The 19,283-nt window shown below is 43.2% G+C and overlaps 1 protein-coding gene across 1 annotated transcript; it reads left to right on the top strand.

The window, feature by feature from the left end:
- The first annotated feature begins 8,461 nt into the window (after positions 1–8,461).
- On the top strand, positions 8,462–18,914 carry LOC127223251 (major histocompatibility complex class I-related gene protein). The gene is given in 8 exon segments (XM_051185738.1): positions 8,462–8,471; positions 12,580–12,841; positions 13,429–13,453; positions 13,455–13,556; positions 13,559–13,601; positions 17,420–17,698; positions 18,740–18,814; positions 18,817–18,914. Coding segments are annotated over 8 exon segments (894 nt in total).
- Positions 18,915–19,283: the final 369 nt, after the last annotated feature.

Here is a 19,283-nt window from a genome sequence, read left to right as displayed (position 1 = left end):
ATATATATATATATATATATGCACCTACATGGATATCCACAGCAAAGTCATCAATGAATCAAATACTAAAATAGATCAGGAATGGTATTCTCTGTTGAATGACCCTTCCTATCTTTCACTAATTTGCAATTGGAATAAAATGATTTTAATCTACCTATGCTTTATATGCTTCTTTTTAAAGAGTACAGTATGCATTTGGAGAGCAAGCTATTAATGGAGGGGGGGAACAAATACATTGGCATGGAACTCAAGCACCAATGGAGGTCTCTGGAAGAGGAACATGGGTATCTATATTTTCTAGATGGATGACCAAGCAGGGGCAGGGGGAGGAAGAAGGAAAGGAAGGACGAATTATATGCACCCAAGGAGTAGTCTTCAAATAATTTCATTTGGCCCTTTGTGGGGAAAGAAAGACATAGCTAACAGTGCCCTATGTATGTGAAAAGCAAAAATTAGGTAGCTAAACCAGGCAATGGTGGCTCACGCCTTTAATCCCAACACTCAGGAGGCAGAGGCAGGCAGATCTCTGTGAGTTCAAGGCCAGCCTGGTCTACAGAGCTAGTTCCAGGACAGCCAGGGCCACACAGAGAAATCCTGTCTCAAAAAATAAAAATAAAACAAACAAACAAAAAAAAAAATAAGTTGCTGAAAACAGTATGAATTTTCTCCCTTATAATTCAGGATACCAAGGTTCTGAAGACAGGATTTACAAGCAAAAGAAAATCAAATGTTAACACATGCATTCTCTATAAATGTCCTAGGGTAGAGTCTGTGCCTTATCATTCCAGGACTGGGGGGCCACCTGTTATGATCAGGTTTTTCCTGGCAGCCAGGACCCACAGCCATGCCAGCCCCATATAACACACAGAGATGCTGTATTAGATATAAAGCTGTTGGCCTGTTTTAGTGTTTCTTATTGGCTAGCTTTGTCTTAAATATTAACCCATTTCTATTAATTAAGTATTCCCATGTGGTCTTATATTACTGGAGAGAGGGTCCGGAGTTCTCTCTCTGTCCTACATGTTGAATCTCTGTCTACCTCTCCCCAAAACCTCCTTCTCTCCTAGTCCCACCCATCTTGCTTTCCTATTGGTCAACAGTGCTTTATTCATTAACCACTAAGAGAAACATATTTACAGAATGACATCTCCCATCAGCCACCTGTATTCCTGATACGCCCACTTCAGCAATGCACTGTTGCCATCTCTACTTCTGCTGTCACAGCTGCTTCTCAGATTCTGACCCTTTGCCTCCAGTAATAAGAACCCTCTAGTGACATTGCCCCCCATGGGAGAGATGTCAATCTCCCCCCACCCGAAACTGGGAGAGATGGCCCCATCCTCACCACAGGTATGGGAGAGCTGGTCCCCAATGGCATGGGCCTAGGAGAGCTGGCTCTACCCCTTGTCTGAGGCGATAGTTCCAGTGACCTCGACCTACCAGTTCAACTGCAACCCAGACCCACAACCTGGGCCTTGGGTTGGCCCACCCTAACATCTACCCTATCTATGACCTGCTGGAGTACATGAAGGGATTAGTCCTGTGGAATGATAACCACAGGATCTCCATGACCTGGGGCAATACTAGGATATCCAAGAGGAGTTTTGGTGAGAGTCAAGTGATGATGATGTGCCAGGGGACTTGAATCAGACCAGTTCATTGCAATGAACATTTTATGGGTGGAGCTGATTGGACACAAGGGTATACTTGGTGACACACTGCAGCTCCCCATGCCAGGATGAATAACAAAGTGTTGGAAAGACGAAGGGTATGCTGCAGGGGTGAGGGGAGGATATAGAGGGACTGGAGGTGAGTGGGATTGAGGTGCATGATATGAAATTCTCAAAAAATCAATAAAGAATTATGTTTTTTAAAACAAAAAAAACCCCATGACTATACTGTGTCTACTAGATACTCTAGGATCATCTCTCCACCTCAGTGTCTTTAATTCAGTTACATCTGAAAGTGCCTTTTGCGGTGTAACATGCTGCTCTATTCACAGGTTGTGAGCCATCACTCCCAGCCCTTAAGGGAACCAGGGCGTTTGATTCTACTACCCCTCATGTGCATAATAAACAGCCTCACCAAGTCTTCCAGCAGTCCTGTGGAATGCATGCCAGATTCCTTTTAAAGTGGAAGATACCCAATCTTGGTGCAATTTGAGATTCTGCCCCATGTCAGAGAGCTGATATCAAACCCAGGTCCAGACGCCAGAGCCACCATGATCATCCCGGTGCACTGCTTCACCTTCGGCAACAAATGGGAAACCTACCTGGGTCTGCTGCAGGCCGAGTGCACGGAAGGGGATGCCCTGGATGCTCTGGGCCTGAAGCGCTACTGCTGCCGCTGCATGCTGCTAGCACATGTGGACCTGATTGAAAAGCTACTTAACCATGCTCCCCTAGAGAAATGACTGCTGGAGCTTACCCGCCTCCTCTGCTGGCCATGGACAGGCTAGCATGCTGAATTCAAGCTGAGATGTTGGGGAGGTGTGTAGGGTGCCTGGCTGTGGCCCTGTGGCTAGGTCCCCTCATCCTGGAAGGAACAGTTCAGTAAAGACCTTTGCAGAATCAAAAACAAACAAACAAGCAAACCCAGGTCCAAAGCCTGGCCCCAAGCCAAAGCCTGCCTGCCTCACTGCCTTGCCTCCATTCTTCTTCATTCTGTTGTACTTCCTCTTTCATGTCTAGACCTGTTCCCAACTTCAGCTGCTGTTCCCTAACTTGCCCCGAGCTTCCAATGACAGTGTGACTCCAGCTTGGTCTTGGAGATTGCTTTCCTTGCAAGAGGATCGTCAACCCTTCTGAATCTCCCCCACAAAGCCTTTTCTTTTCCCACTTCACCAGACACGTTTGGGGTCCATTGTTCTAGGTGAAAAAGGAGAGGGAAGACAGACATAAGTAAAAATTACATGACAGGTTAAACGATACATGCTGTTCGAGACAGATGAGGAAATCAGACTGAGCAGAGAGTTCCAAATCCTGGAAACCAGGTGTCATTTTCTTTGTTACTTGGTTAAAAAGTCTAAACTTCAAGAAAGAACCAAAGGCAATAATCTGAGTTATTAATCTTTGTTTCTGTATGCCTTACAAGTAATTGTGCAACAGCTGGGAACTGGGTGGGAAGAAGCTGACCAATTGGAGCAAGCAGTGTCTGAGTCCAACAAGGGGTTAAATTGCATTGCTTTCAATTGGCAGGTGTCTATACAACCTAGCAACTGATGATACAAGATACCTTTCCAGTTCTTATTGGAGAAAGCCTTCATATTTCTCAATTACCAAATTTCCGGTAAGCCTAGCAGAGTATAGGTCGGGACTATCTCTATCCAAAGTAAAGGGGTCTAGAAAGAAAAAGACTTTATGTAGGGTTGATGGGACTGGAGAGATGGTTCAGGGTTAAGTGCATTGGCTGCTCTCTCAGAGCACCCGGGTTCAGTTCCCAGCACCCATATGGCAGCAGCTCACAAGGGTCTGTACTTCCAGTTCCAGGGGATCCAACACCCTCATATAGACATACATGTAGGGAAAACACCAATGTGCATAAAAATAAATAAAAGTTAAAATTAAAAAATAAACAAAACCCCAAAACTTCTTCGCAGTTTATGGAGCTTGTGTTGCCAGCAGCTGCCTGTTTTCTCTGCCTAAGCATCTGCTTTCTAACTGGTACTGGTGCTTCTAAAGGTTTGGAGAGTTCCAGAACTCAGACCAGACTACCTCAGCTGCTGACTGATGGGCATGCCAGGAAGGAGCTCTTTCAAATCATCTGTGTATTAACTCTACAAATAGTGGTTGATAGCTTGGAATGTGCTAGATGATCTGAGGAATACAACAGCTGGAGCTGGTAATGCATACTTGCAATCCTAGCTACTCTAGAGGCTTGGGGGAGGGACACAGTGAGTTTGGGGCCAGTTTGAGCAGCATGACACCCTACCTAAAAGAAAGCAAGGGAAAGTGAGAGAGAGAGAGAGAGAGAGAGAGAGAGAGAGAGAGAGAGAGAGAGAGAGAGCGCAATAAAGACAATAAAGTATTTTCTCTGGCTTAAGGAGATTGGCAGAGCTCACACAGCAATCAAGGTCTTTCACCTTCAGTTCAGGCCTTTTCTGTGACGCCACAGGACTTCTGAATATTCGGTGGGAAATTATAAGATGGGATGTCACTTTGTGCTGTCACTGTTTGTCTTTTGACTCCTTGGGTGACTTTCTGCCCTGTTGCTTGCTTGCATTCTGGAGGCTGACTGCCACAGGCTATAGCGCTGATTTTGCAGATTGTTTTCTGTGTTGGTTCACTTGGTAGGAGACACTAGAGAGCGACCAGAACACAGAGAGAAGAGATTGGAGTGTGCCTCGATGGTCATTGAATCTCTGGCGGTAGTGATAGCTCTCTGCAAGGTAGGTTGGTTTTGTTTTCCTTTTCCTGAAAATCCTTCTTCTCTGCAGTTTTATGGGCTTCAGTAACTCTTATTTAGTGTTCATTTCCCTTCGATCTTAGGGGTGAAAGTGGTTTTTTTATAGTTGCTTCATTACTGTCTCTCCATGGGACCTATCTGGTGAAGGCTGTTTCCTGTTGTGACTCTCACTAAATGAGCTTTGAGGACAATGAAGGGATTTCGGATTTATGGAAAATAGCTTAAGGTCTACTTGGTATTTGCTCCCAGTGTTACCCATATAAATAGATACTTTTATGCTATAGATAAATAGAGGATATGGGGAAGAAAAACCAGAAGAAATGTTAAGATAATTCCCTTCTTACTGCCAGCATGTCAGTCTCTTAAGCTGCATAGCCCACAAGTGTCTGCCCCTGTTTCTTCCTTGTCCTTTGTCTCTTTCCTCAGACTCTTCCCTGAGCTGTTCCCCTTAAAGGCAGGAAGAGACAGCACCATTTTCCTTTTGCTTCTGTGACCCTATCAAGTTCCCAACAGGCGTGTAAATGCTCCTGCAAGGCCTCCTACTTCAAAATCACACTCCTGAAACATTGAAATCACCTGCCTGAGTTACAGTGAGATTAGACAATGACAATGACCTCGAGTTTAAAACCTCGGTCTACTGTAGTGGCAGAATTTATGTAAAAGTGAGTGCTTTGTGCTTTTCCAGCCCTTCTTGCTCTTCACTTCACCTGGTGTGAAACTGAACTGATGATGTGTGTCGCTGCACTCAAATTGGGGACATCGTGCATGGGATTTCCATCGTATGGCCATGTATGGTATGTGTGTTTCATTTTGATATAATCACAGTGAGTCTCTTGATGTTATTAATAATTTAATAGATGTGTCAGCCCGCTACAGCAATCTACTTTATGAATGCTTCAGAGACAAGGACTGGTCACAGATAAGCCAGTTGTGTTAGTGTTAGAAGATAGGCTTGTAGACTATCTTCTTAGAAATAATCTTGAGTACAAAGAGTTAACATGAGAAAATATAGTCATTTGCTAAAAACCTTACTTGATGTCAGTCTGTTTCCATGGAGTTCTTGCCCAGGTCCATGCAGGAGAAATTTCTCCAAGTCAATATTTCACTGCCCTAAGGACATCTTCTTCATAGGTGACATTGAATGTATCTAAATTTGATAAATTCAACTATTTTATAGATTTTTCTTTTAACTAGACAGAACAGCTGTCTATTCTTGCTTGACCACAGTCCTCTTCCTCCAGAGGATTGCTGAAAATTGGAGGGAAGAGGTCTAGATTAAAGATCAAACACATAATTCTTTAAATGCTTTTATTTTATGAAGCCCAAATTGAGATAGATGACAAAGAACATTATTTCTGACATCTAAGTTTATATTAGAGACAATCTTTTAAGAATATATGTGTCAAATCACATTTTATTACAACTTCAATGAATCCTTTGAAGAATAAGATTCACCAGGTATATGCCTTTAATCCCAGGACTCAGGAGGCAGATTTCTGTGAGGTCAAGGCCAGCCTGATCTCTGGAGGAAGTTCCAGGACAGCCAGGGCTACACAGAGAAACTGTTTCAAACAAAACAAAACAAAACAAACAAACAAACAAAAAACAACAATAAGCCAGGCAGTGGTGGCACAGGGATTAAATTCCAGCATTCCTGAGGCAAGAGCAGGTGAATCCCTGAGTCCCAGGCCAGTCTGGTCTACAGAAAGAGTTCTAGGACAGTCAAGTCTACACAGAGAAACTCTGTCTTGAAAAAACAAATAAATACATAATAAAAAACCAATAATAATAATAACAACAACAACAACAACAATAATAATAATAATAAATTGAGACTCTTATGGGAACTACAAGACATGTGGTCATTATTGTACCAGGGGTGTATGGAAGGAAAAAAGCATATCATCTCACTCATTCCTTCCCTCCACAGAGCATGACAGCAGTCTTCGTGGTGATCCTCCAGTATGGAAAACATGCACCCTCAAGGATTTAGGCTTAGCTGTCTGGAAGGGTCTTTGCCCAGGTACTCCTCCTTCACTAATGACATATCTGCTCAATATTATTTGGTCATAGGAGCTTTTTCCACTCCCTTTAACATATTGACCCTCTCCACATCATTGCCTTTCTCTGCTTTAGTTTTCTTTATATAATTTATTACCATTTGACCTTGTATTATATATTTGTTGATTGGCAATATCCCTTCTAGAAATTATCTCAGAGGATAATACTTATGTGAAATGAGATCTTGGTGACTTTTGAAAGGGTAGTATACTAGCTGTTTTTGTGTGTCAACTTGACACAAGCTAGAGTCATCAGAGAGGAAGGAGTCTTAGTTGAGGAAATGCCTCCATGAGATCCAGCTATAAGTCATTTCTCATTTAGTGATCGATGGGGGAGTGCCTAGCCCATGGTGGGTGGTGCCAATCTCTGGACAGGTGGTTCTGGGTTCTATAAGAAAGTAGGCTTAGAAAAACCATGGGGAGCAAGTCAGTAAGCAGCACCCCTCCATGGCCTCTGCATCAGCTCCTGCCTCCAAGATGCAGCCCTGCTTGAGTTCCTGTCCTGACTTCCTTTAGTGATGAACAGCAATGCTGAAGTGTAAGTCAAATAAACCCTTTTCTCCCCAATTTGCTTTTGGGTCATGGTGTTTCATAGAAGCAATAAAAACCCTAACTAAGATAAGTAGCCATGAAAGAGTAGCTATTATGGTTTCAATAGGTATTCCTCACAGGCTTATGTGTTTGAACCTTTGGTTTCCAGATGGTGGCACTGTTGGGATATTGTAGAGTTTTTGGACATGGAACTTAGCTTGCTGTAGAGGCAAGAGTTGAGAATGTAGGTATAAGAGTTGACCCTGCTTCTATCCCAAGCCCAGTACTTCCTGACTTTATAGTGTGTGAATAGTGTTCTGGAGGTCCTCCCTCCCTAACCAGATAATCCCAGCTGCCATGCCTCCTCTACTGTATTATACTGTATCCCCTTAAACTGATACACAAATAAACCCTTCCTGCCTTAAGTTGTTTCTGCCAATCAAGCAATGAGAAAAGGTACTCATACAGAATATGGGTACCAGAGGTGGAGTCATTAGACCTAGCTGTGCAGTTTGTAGGGCTTTGGGAGTGGTGTGAAAGAGTAATATGAAAAGGTTTGGAGCTGTGGGCTAGCAGAACCTTGGAACACTCTAAATAGAGCTTCATGGGATGTTCTGGCAGGAATGTGGAAGACCAGATGCTGATATAAGTGAGGACAAGGGATATTTGCTTATGAGTTTCAGACAGCAACAGGACTTTATCAGGAATTGGACTAGAGGACATTTGTGTTACATTCAGGCAAAGAATCTATGTTCTTCCTGTGTCCTGAAAGTCGAGATGAGGCTGAATTAAAAAGTAACATACCAATTTGTTGGTGAAGAGAATTTCTAGTCAGCACAGCATTCAGACTATGGCAGTTACTATCCCATGCTTTTAGCCATTTTACAGTGATAGACAGCACAAAGTAGAGAAGAAATATTTGAAAAGTGTATACTTTGACAAGTAAAGAGACATAAGTACAGTTGTGGCTAAAAGCAACCGTGGAAAAGCTAGGATAGTTAATAAAGGCATTAGCACAATTAAAGAAAATCTCACATTCTGCATAAGGCCAATAGAAATGGTAAGATTTCTTGAAGGCAAGATCTCACTCATCAAAGGTTCCATCCACCCCATTCCAACAGGACCATTTATGTTCTTTTCTCAGGTTCAGCTATGCAGGTGCTTAGATGCCACTAAAACTATGTTGAAAGGGAGACATCTCAAGCTAGTAGCAGAACTTAGCAACAGCATCCATGTGGTGCTGGCTTTGCAAGCAGGCACAATTTAATAGTAATCAGGTTAAAGAGGCTTGCACCAAGGTCCTAGAAAGCCACTGATGCTAGGCATTGTGTAGAAGGGGAGGATTCCTGCACGGAGCTTCTGAGTGGACTATGTATGGGACCAGTGAGGGTAAAGCCTAAGATGCAATGAAGATCCCAGGATGTTGAATGACTGAAGAACATCCACTTTAGAAAGTTGTAAGCACCATGGGCAAGAGTGAGCCCAAGCATACCGCTGACAGAAGAGCTGTACAGGTTGGACTCCCCAAACCTGCTGGAACACAAATGACGTTACCACAGCCCCTAGGTACTAGACAGAGAACTGAAAACTAATAACTATCTACTTCCTCCTTCCCACAATGCCTGAAATCTCAAGGCTAGTTACCAGGAAACACAAATGTATTCCCAGTTCCCTCACCCTCCCCTCCTCTTCTGTCCTCCCCAACCCCCATCCCTTCCCCTTTCTGCTTCCCAGGGAGGGTGAGGCCTTCCATGGGGGATCTTCAAAGTCTGTCATATCATTTGGAGCAGGGCCTAGGCCCTGAGAAAGTATCCCTCTATGTGGGATGGGCTTTTAAAGTCCATTCACACACTAGGGATAAATATTAGTCCAGTGCCAGAGACCTCATAGACTGCCTAATCCTCCTAACTAACACCCACATTCAGGGGGTCTGGGTCAGTCCTATGCAGGTTTCCTAGCTATCAGTCTGGGGTCCATGAGCTCCCCCTTGTTCAGGTCAGCTGTCTCTGTTGGTTTCTCCAGCCTGGTCTTGACCCCTTTGCTCATCACTCCTCCCTCTCTGCAACTGGATTCCAGGAGTTCAGCTCAGTGTTTAGCTGTGGGTGTCTGTTTCTGCTTCTATCAGCTACTGGATGAAGGCGTTAGGATGGCATATAAGGTTGTCATCAATCTCATTATCAGGGAAGGGCATTTAAGGTAGCCTCTCCACTATCACTCATATTGTTGGGGTCATCCTTGTAGGTCTCTGGACATTTCTCTAGCATCTTTAAACCTATAATTATGCCGGCATACTTTGAAAATACATTTGTGGTTTTTTGTTTGTTTTGTTTTGTTTGTGTTGTTGTTTTACAGAAGTTCACAGTTAAAAGATTGCCTGATTCTTGGGAAACTTCTTTTCAGACTTTGGATTTTTCTTAAAAGACATATTTATTTTATTTTATAGGTGAATGATTGTCTCCATGTTTGTGTATGTATCACATGTGTGCTGTGTCCATGGGAGGCCAGAAAGGGGCACTGAATCCCCTGGAATTACAATTACAGTTTTGAACTGTCTTGTGATACTGGGGACCAGACTTGGGTCCTCAGCAAGAGCAGCAAGTGCTCTTAACTACTGAGCCATCTCTCCAGCCCCAAGACTTTGGACTCTTGATCAGTGTTGGAACTCTTAGGACTTTGGGGACTTTTTTACAGTAGTAAAATGCATCTTGCATTATGAAATGGCCATGAGCCTCTGGGGCCAGGGTGCGATGCTTTAGTCTGAATATAAATGCGTAACCAACTTGTATATTTAAGCACTGAGTGCTCATCTGGCAGCACTCTTGAGAAGACTGCAGCCTTTGGCAGAGCCTACATAACAGATGTAAGGCCTTACACTTAGGACTTAAGGGCTGTAGTCCAGCACACTTCTAGCCTGAGCCCTCTGCTTCCTGACCCTGACAGATATGAGGGAACCCAGACCAGAGTGAACCCAGCCACCTTCTCTTCCCACCATTATGGACTGTATCCCTTTATACTGTGAGCCAATGTAAGTTCTCCTTCCTTATATTTCTATCACATATTTTTCCAAAGAGACAAAAAAAGTAATTAAGACAGTGGTTAAGAAGTCAGACTGTGACATTTGTCATTTTAGGCTTCCCATAAGACCCTGTCACTTGACAGTTGCCTGGAAAAAGGATTAATGGTTCCAGCTAAATGTAGAGCCCTCAACATTACTGTATACTTTGAGAAGAGTCCACAAGCTCTTTTAACTAAAAATACAACCACCTACTTCTCTCTTCACTCCCATAACACCCGGAATCCCAAAGAGTAGTCATCAGGAATCAGTTTTACCTTACTAAGGCATTTGGGTTACTTGAACAGGGTAACAATAAAACGATCTTTGTTGACATGATTATCTGACCTGAACCTATACCACCTGAGGAAGATATGGAATGTGGGCCTTCAGGACTGGAAAATCAGAGACTGAAACATGTTTGACACAAGGGGGCAGGGTAATCCAGAGTCTAGAAGGCTGTACAGTCTTGAACTGGGGAAGTGCCTCTCAAGCAGAGTTGGGTAGTCATGGGTAGAGAAGCTTCCTATATGAGAGATCAGATTTTGATTCAGGGTTCTTTCATCGTGGCTTCTGAGGTTGTCCTTACTTAATTTAGATTAGGACAACCTCAGAATTCTGAACAATGTACTTAATCTCTCTGCACTTTCCATCTGTGGAATGGGAAGTATGGGATCTACTTTAAAGGGTTATCGGGAGGGCTGGATAGGTAGCCCAATAGATACTTGCTGAGCTTGTGCCAAGTCCTGGGTTCAATCCCCAGTGCCACATAAAATCAGATTTTGTGATTCATGTCTCCAACACCAGAACTTGGGAACTAGAAGTAGGAGAATCAGAAATTCAAGGTCATCCTTGCCTACATAGAGAGTTTGAGGCCAGCCTGGGATACACAAGACCATGCTATGTTTTGTTTTGTTTTGTTTAATTATTGTGAGGAACAAATGAAACCAATGTCTCTCATTAGTATGATACCAAACACTTGGTACTTGCTCGACAAATAAATTTAATTCTAATAGTTATGATGGAGGTACCTGCTGTCCTTTAGGATTCATTGAAAGTTCACCTGATCTGCCTTCATCTCCTTGGAGATTTCTGTTTGTATTTATTTGGTTTTTCTTTTGTTTTTTTGAGACGGAGTTTCTCTGTGTAGCCCCGGGTGTCCTGGAACTCACTCTGTAAACCAGGCTGCCTCGAACTCAAGAGATCCACCTGCCTCTGCCTCCTAAGTGCTGGAATTAAAGGTGTGCACTACTACTGCCTGGTCCTTGGAGGGTTTCTCAATGGACCACTTCTGTGAGTACAGAGTTCCTTTCCTGTTCTACTGAATTCCATTGGTGCCCCTGTTTCAACACTTGCGTTTGTTTATGTTATAAACTTTTTGTTTCCCAGTTATACTGTTAATTCCTGGAGGGAAAAACTGGTATCTGATTCATTATTCTCTTTCTACTTTGCCCTATATTTTGTCCATGGTAGATATTCAATAAGCAGAATTCTTCTCCATGGATGAATGCCTGAAAACACATGTTCAATTGTTTTGTAATCCAGTAACTTTCCTTAATGTTTCTCAAAGTGCTACTGTATCAAGCTAAAGGGACAAAGCTCAGGACAGTGAAGCAGCAAGCACTGGTATGAGAGCTGCTTGTTGGTTTGCATTGGTTCTTCATCAATACCTAGCAGAAGTGAATAAGCAGCAAATGTCCCCTGAGAAGCAGTTTGACTGGCCCATCTGGACAAAGGGCCAAATTCTAGACCATAGATTTCAGCTCAAGTGACTAATGCTGATTGAGCATTAGAACCAACCCTGATTTCATAATTATTGGAGAAAGAAAGGGATCAGAGAAAATGGTACAAAATAGCCATTTGTGTAGAACAATGTTAATCTTTTCAAATGATTCAACCTTAATAGTTATATTAAATCTTTGAACATCTGGGCAACATATTCTGGTAAGGTACAAGTTGTTACAAGGCCTGACATTCTATGAAGGGGAGTGGACTTCCCCTGTCTTCCCTTCTGAATTACTGACTTCACATCTGTCAGCCACATCCCTGTATAGTGAAGTGTCATTTTAGAAGGCCAGCTGTTCTAGCTCTATCTAATCCAGGAGGAGGAGGGGTGTGCAGCCCTTTGTGTAGAGAGAGAAGGGGTAGGATGAGAGTCCTCGGTTATCATCCAGAGGCTTTAGTGGTAATGCAAGGGGGTTGGGTTGTCAGGGTCTTTGCTCCTTCAGAGATTCTTCAGGCTTCAGGCATTATCCCCGCTCTCCAGTCTGATGAATGGTTTTTGGACCTTCATCCAAAACCAGAGCATCACACTGCATATTGCTCACAAGTTGAACCTGTAAATTTCATCATCCATCACAGGACTGAAGGATTTCCAGATTGTAATTCCTAGGACTGTATTGTTTTTGTGAAAGCAGTGCGATGGATGCCACTGAATATGGTCCCAGGACATTGGTATGGGGATTCAGTGGAATGCAGTTAATATCTTCTGTCACCTGTGATTCCCATCACCTCTCTTTGCTTCCTCCTCAGGGACTCATTCTCTGAGATACTTCTGTTTGGCTGTTTCGGAACCTGGCCCTGAAGTCCATGAATTTACCTCTTGGGTATGTGAACTCACATCCTATCACACTACATACGACAGTGTCACTAGACAGAAGGAGCCAAGGGCTCCATGGATGGCGGAGAGCCTGGGACCTGATCAGTGGGACAGGTACACTCAGCTGCTGAGGAGCTGGCAGCAGACATTCAAGATGGAGCTGAGTCAACTCCAGAAGCACCTGCAAGCACTCAGGTGTGACTGCAGCAGATGGGCACTGCTAGCTACTCCACGAAGAAAGGCCCTGGGCTGCCTGTGGCCAATATTGCTCATATCCTCTGTAGTCCCTGGCAAAACCCAGAAAATCAGGTGGATGGAGTTCAGTCCCCACCGTCTTCCCTGTGGCTCTTCCACACCGGCCTTCTATGAAATCCCATTATCCCTTGTCCCCATATTCCTATCCCATTGGCATCCAACAGTTTTCTCCTTTCTCATTCTAAATTTGCCCATCTTAGGTCTCATTTTCTGATGGTTAGGCATCCTAATTTGCTTATTTCTGCATAGAAACATACTATATGAATTGTCCCAGAGATATTTCTGGCTCCAATACTACATTCAGAATAGCTGGGAAATTTATCAATGAGTCATTCCAAAGATAGTTTGATTCCACCAAAGCAGGCATCATCATGACCCTTTGGCTTGGAATAAGTATCCCATCAATGTCTATTAGTAGGTGGGTTTGAAAAACATGAACCTTCTGGAACCCAAACCACCTGTGTGGTGGTGTCTTCCAGACATGCTCCAGTTACATCATCCGAGGAGCCTCCTGTCTCTGCTTTCAGTGTTTCAGGATTTCACACTTATCAGAAAAATGATTGGCTGCAAGTTGCTAGAAGATGGCAGCACTGCAGGGTTTCTCCAATATGCATATGGTGGGCAAGAGTTCATCATCTTCAATAAAGACACCCTCTCCAAAAGATTCTTGGAGATGGAAAAGACACTCCAGAAAGAACAGGTAAAGAGAAGAGAGAACTTTGTTCTCACATCCCTAGAAAAACACTCTTTGTATCTAAGTTCCTCTCTGCAGGGATATTCACCCTGTGTTGAAATCCATGTCTTGGTTGGATTGTTCTGACCTGTAAACCCCCAAGAGAACTCTCATTAGTTATATTTTTAGCAGCATCTTGACAAGCCTTAGCAATGCCACTTGTCTTAACAGAAGGTAGTGCCTCCAAGGGCACCTCTATCAAGAAAAGTCCTCCATCTCCTGTCAGGGAGAGGGTGGGAAAAGCTTTTGAGAATGGGACAGTTGTTGCAAATTATTTAAGAAGCAAGGGTTCACACAATCCCAGTGTGAGGGAAAGCTGGTCTGTGAAGAGGAGCTTAGGAAGACTGGCTTTTCCTTACTTGGGGATTAACACGAGATTCTCCTGGGTGCATGGCTCATTTTCTGCCATAAATACATGGTCCTACCAGTCAACTTCAGCAGAATGTTTCGTGTTTGATGAGATGATTCAAATGTTTCAGGAAATCCCTGAACATTGTAGACCTTTTCCCACAAGAGTAATGTCCTGCCAGAGGGACTTTCCAGAGCTGTGACAAGCCCGGGATGGAGAGGAGGGGTCTAGACCATGGTTGTAAATATATGTTGTTCGTCTAAATGTACAGGGTTTGCAGGCCAATGATTAGAGCCTCACGTTGGCTTTCCTCCCTACTTGCAGAATAAGTATCATATGCTCTATGGTTGCAATTAACAAACCCATTTCTTTCCTTTTTTATAAAGGGTTTATTTATTATGTATATAGTGTTCTGTTGTGTATCACAACAAAAGAGGGCACCAAGTCTCATTATTGATAGTTGTGAGCCACCATGTGGTTGCTGGGAATTGAACTCAGGACCTTTGGAAGAACAATCAGTACTCTTAACCTCTGAGCCATCTCTCTACCTCTTAATAATTGATTTTTCCCCCCAAGACAGGGTTTCTCTGTGTAACTGTCCTGGCTGTCCTGGAATTCACTCTGTAAGTCAGGCTGGCCTTGAACTCACAGAGATTCACCTTCCTCTGCCTCTGAGTGCTGGGATTAAAGGTGTGTGTCACCACTGCCCAAACAAGATCATTTCTAGTAGGATCTTGAAAGCAAGAATCAGAACTTCATGGGGACCTAAGAAACCAAAACCAATATTGAATGCTCCATGGGGGCAGGGGGAGGGTTGAAGCTACCAGCACAAATGTCACATCTTCATGGCTTCTCCATTCCACAAGTCAGGCTGCTGCTGTCTCTGAGTACTTGTTGCCTAAATAGATAAATCACAAAAGAACTGTGACTGGTCTGAGTCAGATTGTATGTGGCCTCTTTAGCTAACCACTGAGACCATCAGAACAAGTTTCAAGGATTTTCACTGGGCAACAAAGTTCTGCCAAGAACTAATGGCACAGCCAACATGGTCTAACTGAGGAGATTCAACAGGGATCCTTTACAAAAGTCTATTGGGGATCCAGGAAGGGGTGATAAGGAATACCATTGCAGCAGCATGAGCTGAAGGGCAGGAAGAGAAGACCTAGCCAGCAGAGCCCAGCAGGAGTTGATGTGTGGAAAGGGGATCTTTACCATGAGAGGGGGTGACTGACTGTGAAAGAATGTGGCCCGGGACAGTACTCAACTTGCTGCTCTTTGGCTGAGGCTGTACATCTGGAAACCAGGGGCAGAGCAGTTCTAGAGATACAGTATGAAGGCCTAGGCAAACCGCAGAGGGTCAGAGGCTAGATTTAGGGACTCACAAAGAGACACTAGCTGACATACCCTGTTTGAGTGATGGCTGAAGAGGAGGAGTTAAGGTAAATACTTCATAAGAGCCCATGTTATAGAGGGTTAGAGTCATGTCTCAAAAGAAGCTGCTATTTAGCAGGAAAAAATGAAGCTATTTGACAGGAAAAAGTGAAGTAAAATAGTATAATAGTGTCTACTTCATAGAAATTAGTGAAAATATATAGATGAAACGCTTGCTAAGCTTTTGGGCTTTGCTTATATGTTAAATATTACTGCCGCCTGACTGAATATGGTTGAAATCTATGACCAATCTGGGCCACCCTTAACCACTAAGATATGTTAGTCTGGGTCTCATCAGATAGGAGAGGGGAAAATATGGGTTTACTTTCTGATTTGGGAATGTCTGCCACATAGCTGTGTTGATTATCTTTTTCATCATTATAACAGAATGAATAAAACAACTTAAAAGTAGGAAAAATTGCTCACAATTTCAGAGGTTTGGGTCCATCCTGGTGGGAAGGGCATGGTGAAGCGGTTTACATCACAGTGGACAGGAAGCAGAGGGAGAGAGAAGGACAAAGGCAAGATAACAGCCCCCAGGGATTCCTCACAGGGTCCTACTTCCTTTAGCTAGGCCCTGCCTCCCAGAACTTCCCAAAATAACACCAACATCTAGAAAGCAAGGATTTAACACTTGAGGCCTGTGAGGGACATTTTATATTCAAAGCGCACCAGGAGCATTTACCCCGAGTCACCTGGCCTGATGTTTGTCCTGAGTACAGTACTGGGCAAAGATAGAAAAACACAATCAGAGTCGCTAGGATTGAGGGTTAGAAGTCACTAGCTAATTCTGTTGATTCGTCCTGGCTCAAAAGCTCTTTGGATCAAGTAGGAGGAACCTGAGTTGTGTGGGAAGAAAGTGGAAAGTTTGACTTAAGTGTACGTGGTTCCCATTTCCTATCTTGAGTGTCATAGTGGTGTCTCGGCCTTTGGTCAAAACTCATATCTTGGGAGGTAGAATCATTTCTTGCAAGCATAGTAAAAAATAAATAAATACTAAATAAAGTGAAATTAAAAAAAAAATCTCTTGGCAGTATTTTCTTTTGAATGTTGCAAAGTCTGTTGCTACATGCCTCAGGGAAGAGACAAGGGAGGCATATCTGAGATGAAGGCTCTCCCCTGTGTCCACAATGTCAGACAATACGGTGGAGGTGAGGAGGTAAGTCTCACAGATGATAGTGCGGTTGATTTTGATTTGGCTCCATGACCAGTTTGTGCTGGAAATGTTAAGACAGCAACATATGGAAAATGAATGTATGAAGTCATGAGGACGCAAGCTCACCAATGGATAACCCCGAGGAGGGCATGGTGGTGGTACATACCTGTCATCCCAACATTCAGAAGGCTTAGGTAGGAAGACTGCAACTCAAGGCCATCTTTGGACATAGAGATGATGTCCTCTCCCTCTCTCCCTCTCTCATCATTGTTACAGCCTTTCTGTAATATTCATTTCTGTAGCTTCTCTGAGGGCACATGAGCTATGGCATGTGTTTGTATCTGATTACAATCTGATAGTACGATGCAATTCAGAACCCCCCACTAACCCCAGTTAGCTGTGTGTGTTTTATTGTCATTTAACAAAGAATTGGAATCTATTGTCTTCCAATCTCCAATTTCTTGATGAAATATCTTGATTACTTATCAAGATAATCATTTACACATGTTGTGACTTCCTTTTCCTTGACACATAAGGGTATTTCAAAGATGAACAGTTAACAATTCTAATACACTCTTCAAATACTTGATACTATATGTCTTTTCTCCCCATAGAGGACAAAATATGGTTCAGCTTCATGGGTTCCCTTGCCTATTCCATAGCAGGAAGTCTACAAAATCCAAATTTGCTGTTGAATCTGGGTTCTGGTTCACTCTCAGTTTTAGATATTTCTTGCAACAAAGAAAATGAACTCCCACACACTTGGTTCTGTGTTTGAATACTGTGTGTTCAGTACCCAAGACTCCCCCACCCCCCTACCCCCACTTATCTGTGCCGACTTCTCTCTAGAGCCTCCAGTGGTAAGAACAAGTAAGAAGGAAACTTAGCCAGGGACTACAACTCTCTTCTGCAGAGCTCATGGCTTCTACCCACCAGAAATTTCCATGACGTGGATGAAAAATGGGGAAGAAATTGTCCAACAAGTGGATTATGGAGGTGTGCTTCCCAGTGCGGATGGAACCTATCAAATGTGGGTGTCAGTTGACCCGGATTCTCAGAGCAAAGACGTTTATTCTTGTCATGTGGAGCACTGTGGCCTCCAAATGGTTCTTGAGGCTCCTGGGGTAAGTGTGTGGGCAATGGCTGTCTGAGGAAAGAGGTAGGAAGCTGTGAATCCTGCAAGGAACTGAGACTAGGTTACTGCCCCAGGTGGGTAGAACAATACAATAGCAACAGCTTTTTTTTTTAATTTAAAAAAAATTATTTTTAATTTGAAAAGATTTTTTTCATTTTATGTGTGTGGTTTTTTTGTTTGTTTGTTTTGTTTTTATGGGTTTTTTTTTTTTGCCTGCACATATGGTGGTGCACCACATGTGTTCAGTGTCCACAAAGACCAGAAGTATATTAATTCTCCTGAACCCAGAATGATAAATGGTTGTTAGCTACATGTGTGCTGGGGATCCAACCTAGGACCCCTGGAAGAGCAGCTTGTGCTCTTAACCACTGAGCCATCTATCCAGCCCCAATATTATTTCATTATTTTTATTCATGTGTGTATCTGTGTGTGGGTATGTGTGTGTGAATGTAGGTGCAAAGGAGTTTAGAAGAGGGCATCAGATCCCTTGGAGCTGGAGTTGCAGGTGGCTGTGAACTATCCCAAGTAGGAGCTGGAAACTGAACTCAGGCCCTCTTTAAGAGCAAAAACTGCTCTTAAGTGAGCTGAGTTATCTCTCCAGATCCAACATGGTTCTTTTCAATCAGTATTTCTCAGTGTTTAGTTCCCACCCACGTTCTTCCATACTCTTAGGAATTACTGAGAACCTCAAGCAGCTATCACTTGTATAGATCATACCTGTTTCTGCTTACTATATTACAAATTGCTTATTGTATTAAAAATTGGTGGTACACACCTTTAATCCCAGTGCTCAGGAGGCAGAAGCAGGCAGATCTCTGAGTTTGAGGCCAGCCTGGTCTACAGAGCAAATTCCAGGATAGGCAGGGCTACACAGAGAAACCCTGTCTTGGGACTAAATAAGCAAATAAATAGGAGATAGCATAGGAACATGTGGAGAAGGAACCAAGATGATGGTGGCGCTTCCTGATGATCACAGTGACACAGTTGATGCAGATGGGAGAAGAAATTTGGAGATTTTTATCCTTTGCTTACAGAATCAGAAAACATTCTTCCAGTGGTGAGCGTGATCTCTAGAACCATAACCCTTACCATTGTCCTGGCTGGAGATGGGTTCTGACCTGGAGAAGAAGGTCAGGACATGAGAGGCATGAAGGGCTGTTGGGGATCCCTGTGGTCTCCTTACTGTATCTGCCATGTGAGTCCATTTAGCAATGGATCGACTCTCATGTTGGAGGACCTGGAACAATTTCCCCCCTCTATAGAGAAACTGTCTGTTAATTTTCCCATTTTCACAGCCATTTTTCTATCCCAATGATATGAATGTCCTCCTTAAAAATACATTTCTCAGAATATGAAATCTTTAAAAGTAGGTAGGTGCCTTTGGATAAAAGGACTTGAAATAAGGAAAGAGGGGAGGAGAAGCAGGAGATATGATGGCATAAACAATAAATCCATTCATTAAACCTGTACCAGATGTCTGTTGTGCTTTAATACCATACCAACTCATGGGAGGCAGCCATGAAAAAGATAGGTATGACCCCATGTCATAGAGCTGACAGCATAGTCTTGAAAGATCAT

Source organism: Phodopus roborovskii, unplaced genomic scaffold (genome assembly GCF_943737965.1).
Source record: "Phodopus roborovskii unplaced genomic scaffold, PHOROB, whole genome shotgun sequence".
Taxonomy (NCBI): domain Eukaryota; kingdom Metazoa; phylum Chordata; class Mammalia; order Rodentia; family Cricetidae; genus Phodopus; species Phodopus roborovskii.
The sequence above is the reverse complement of the archived record's forward strand: the minus strand, read 5'-3'. Positions and strand labels throughout refer to the sequence as shown.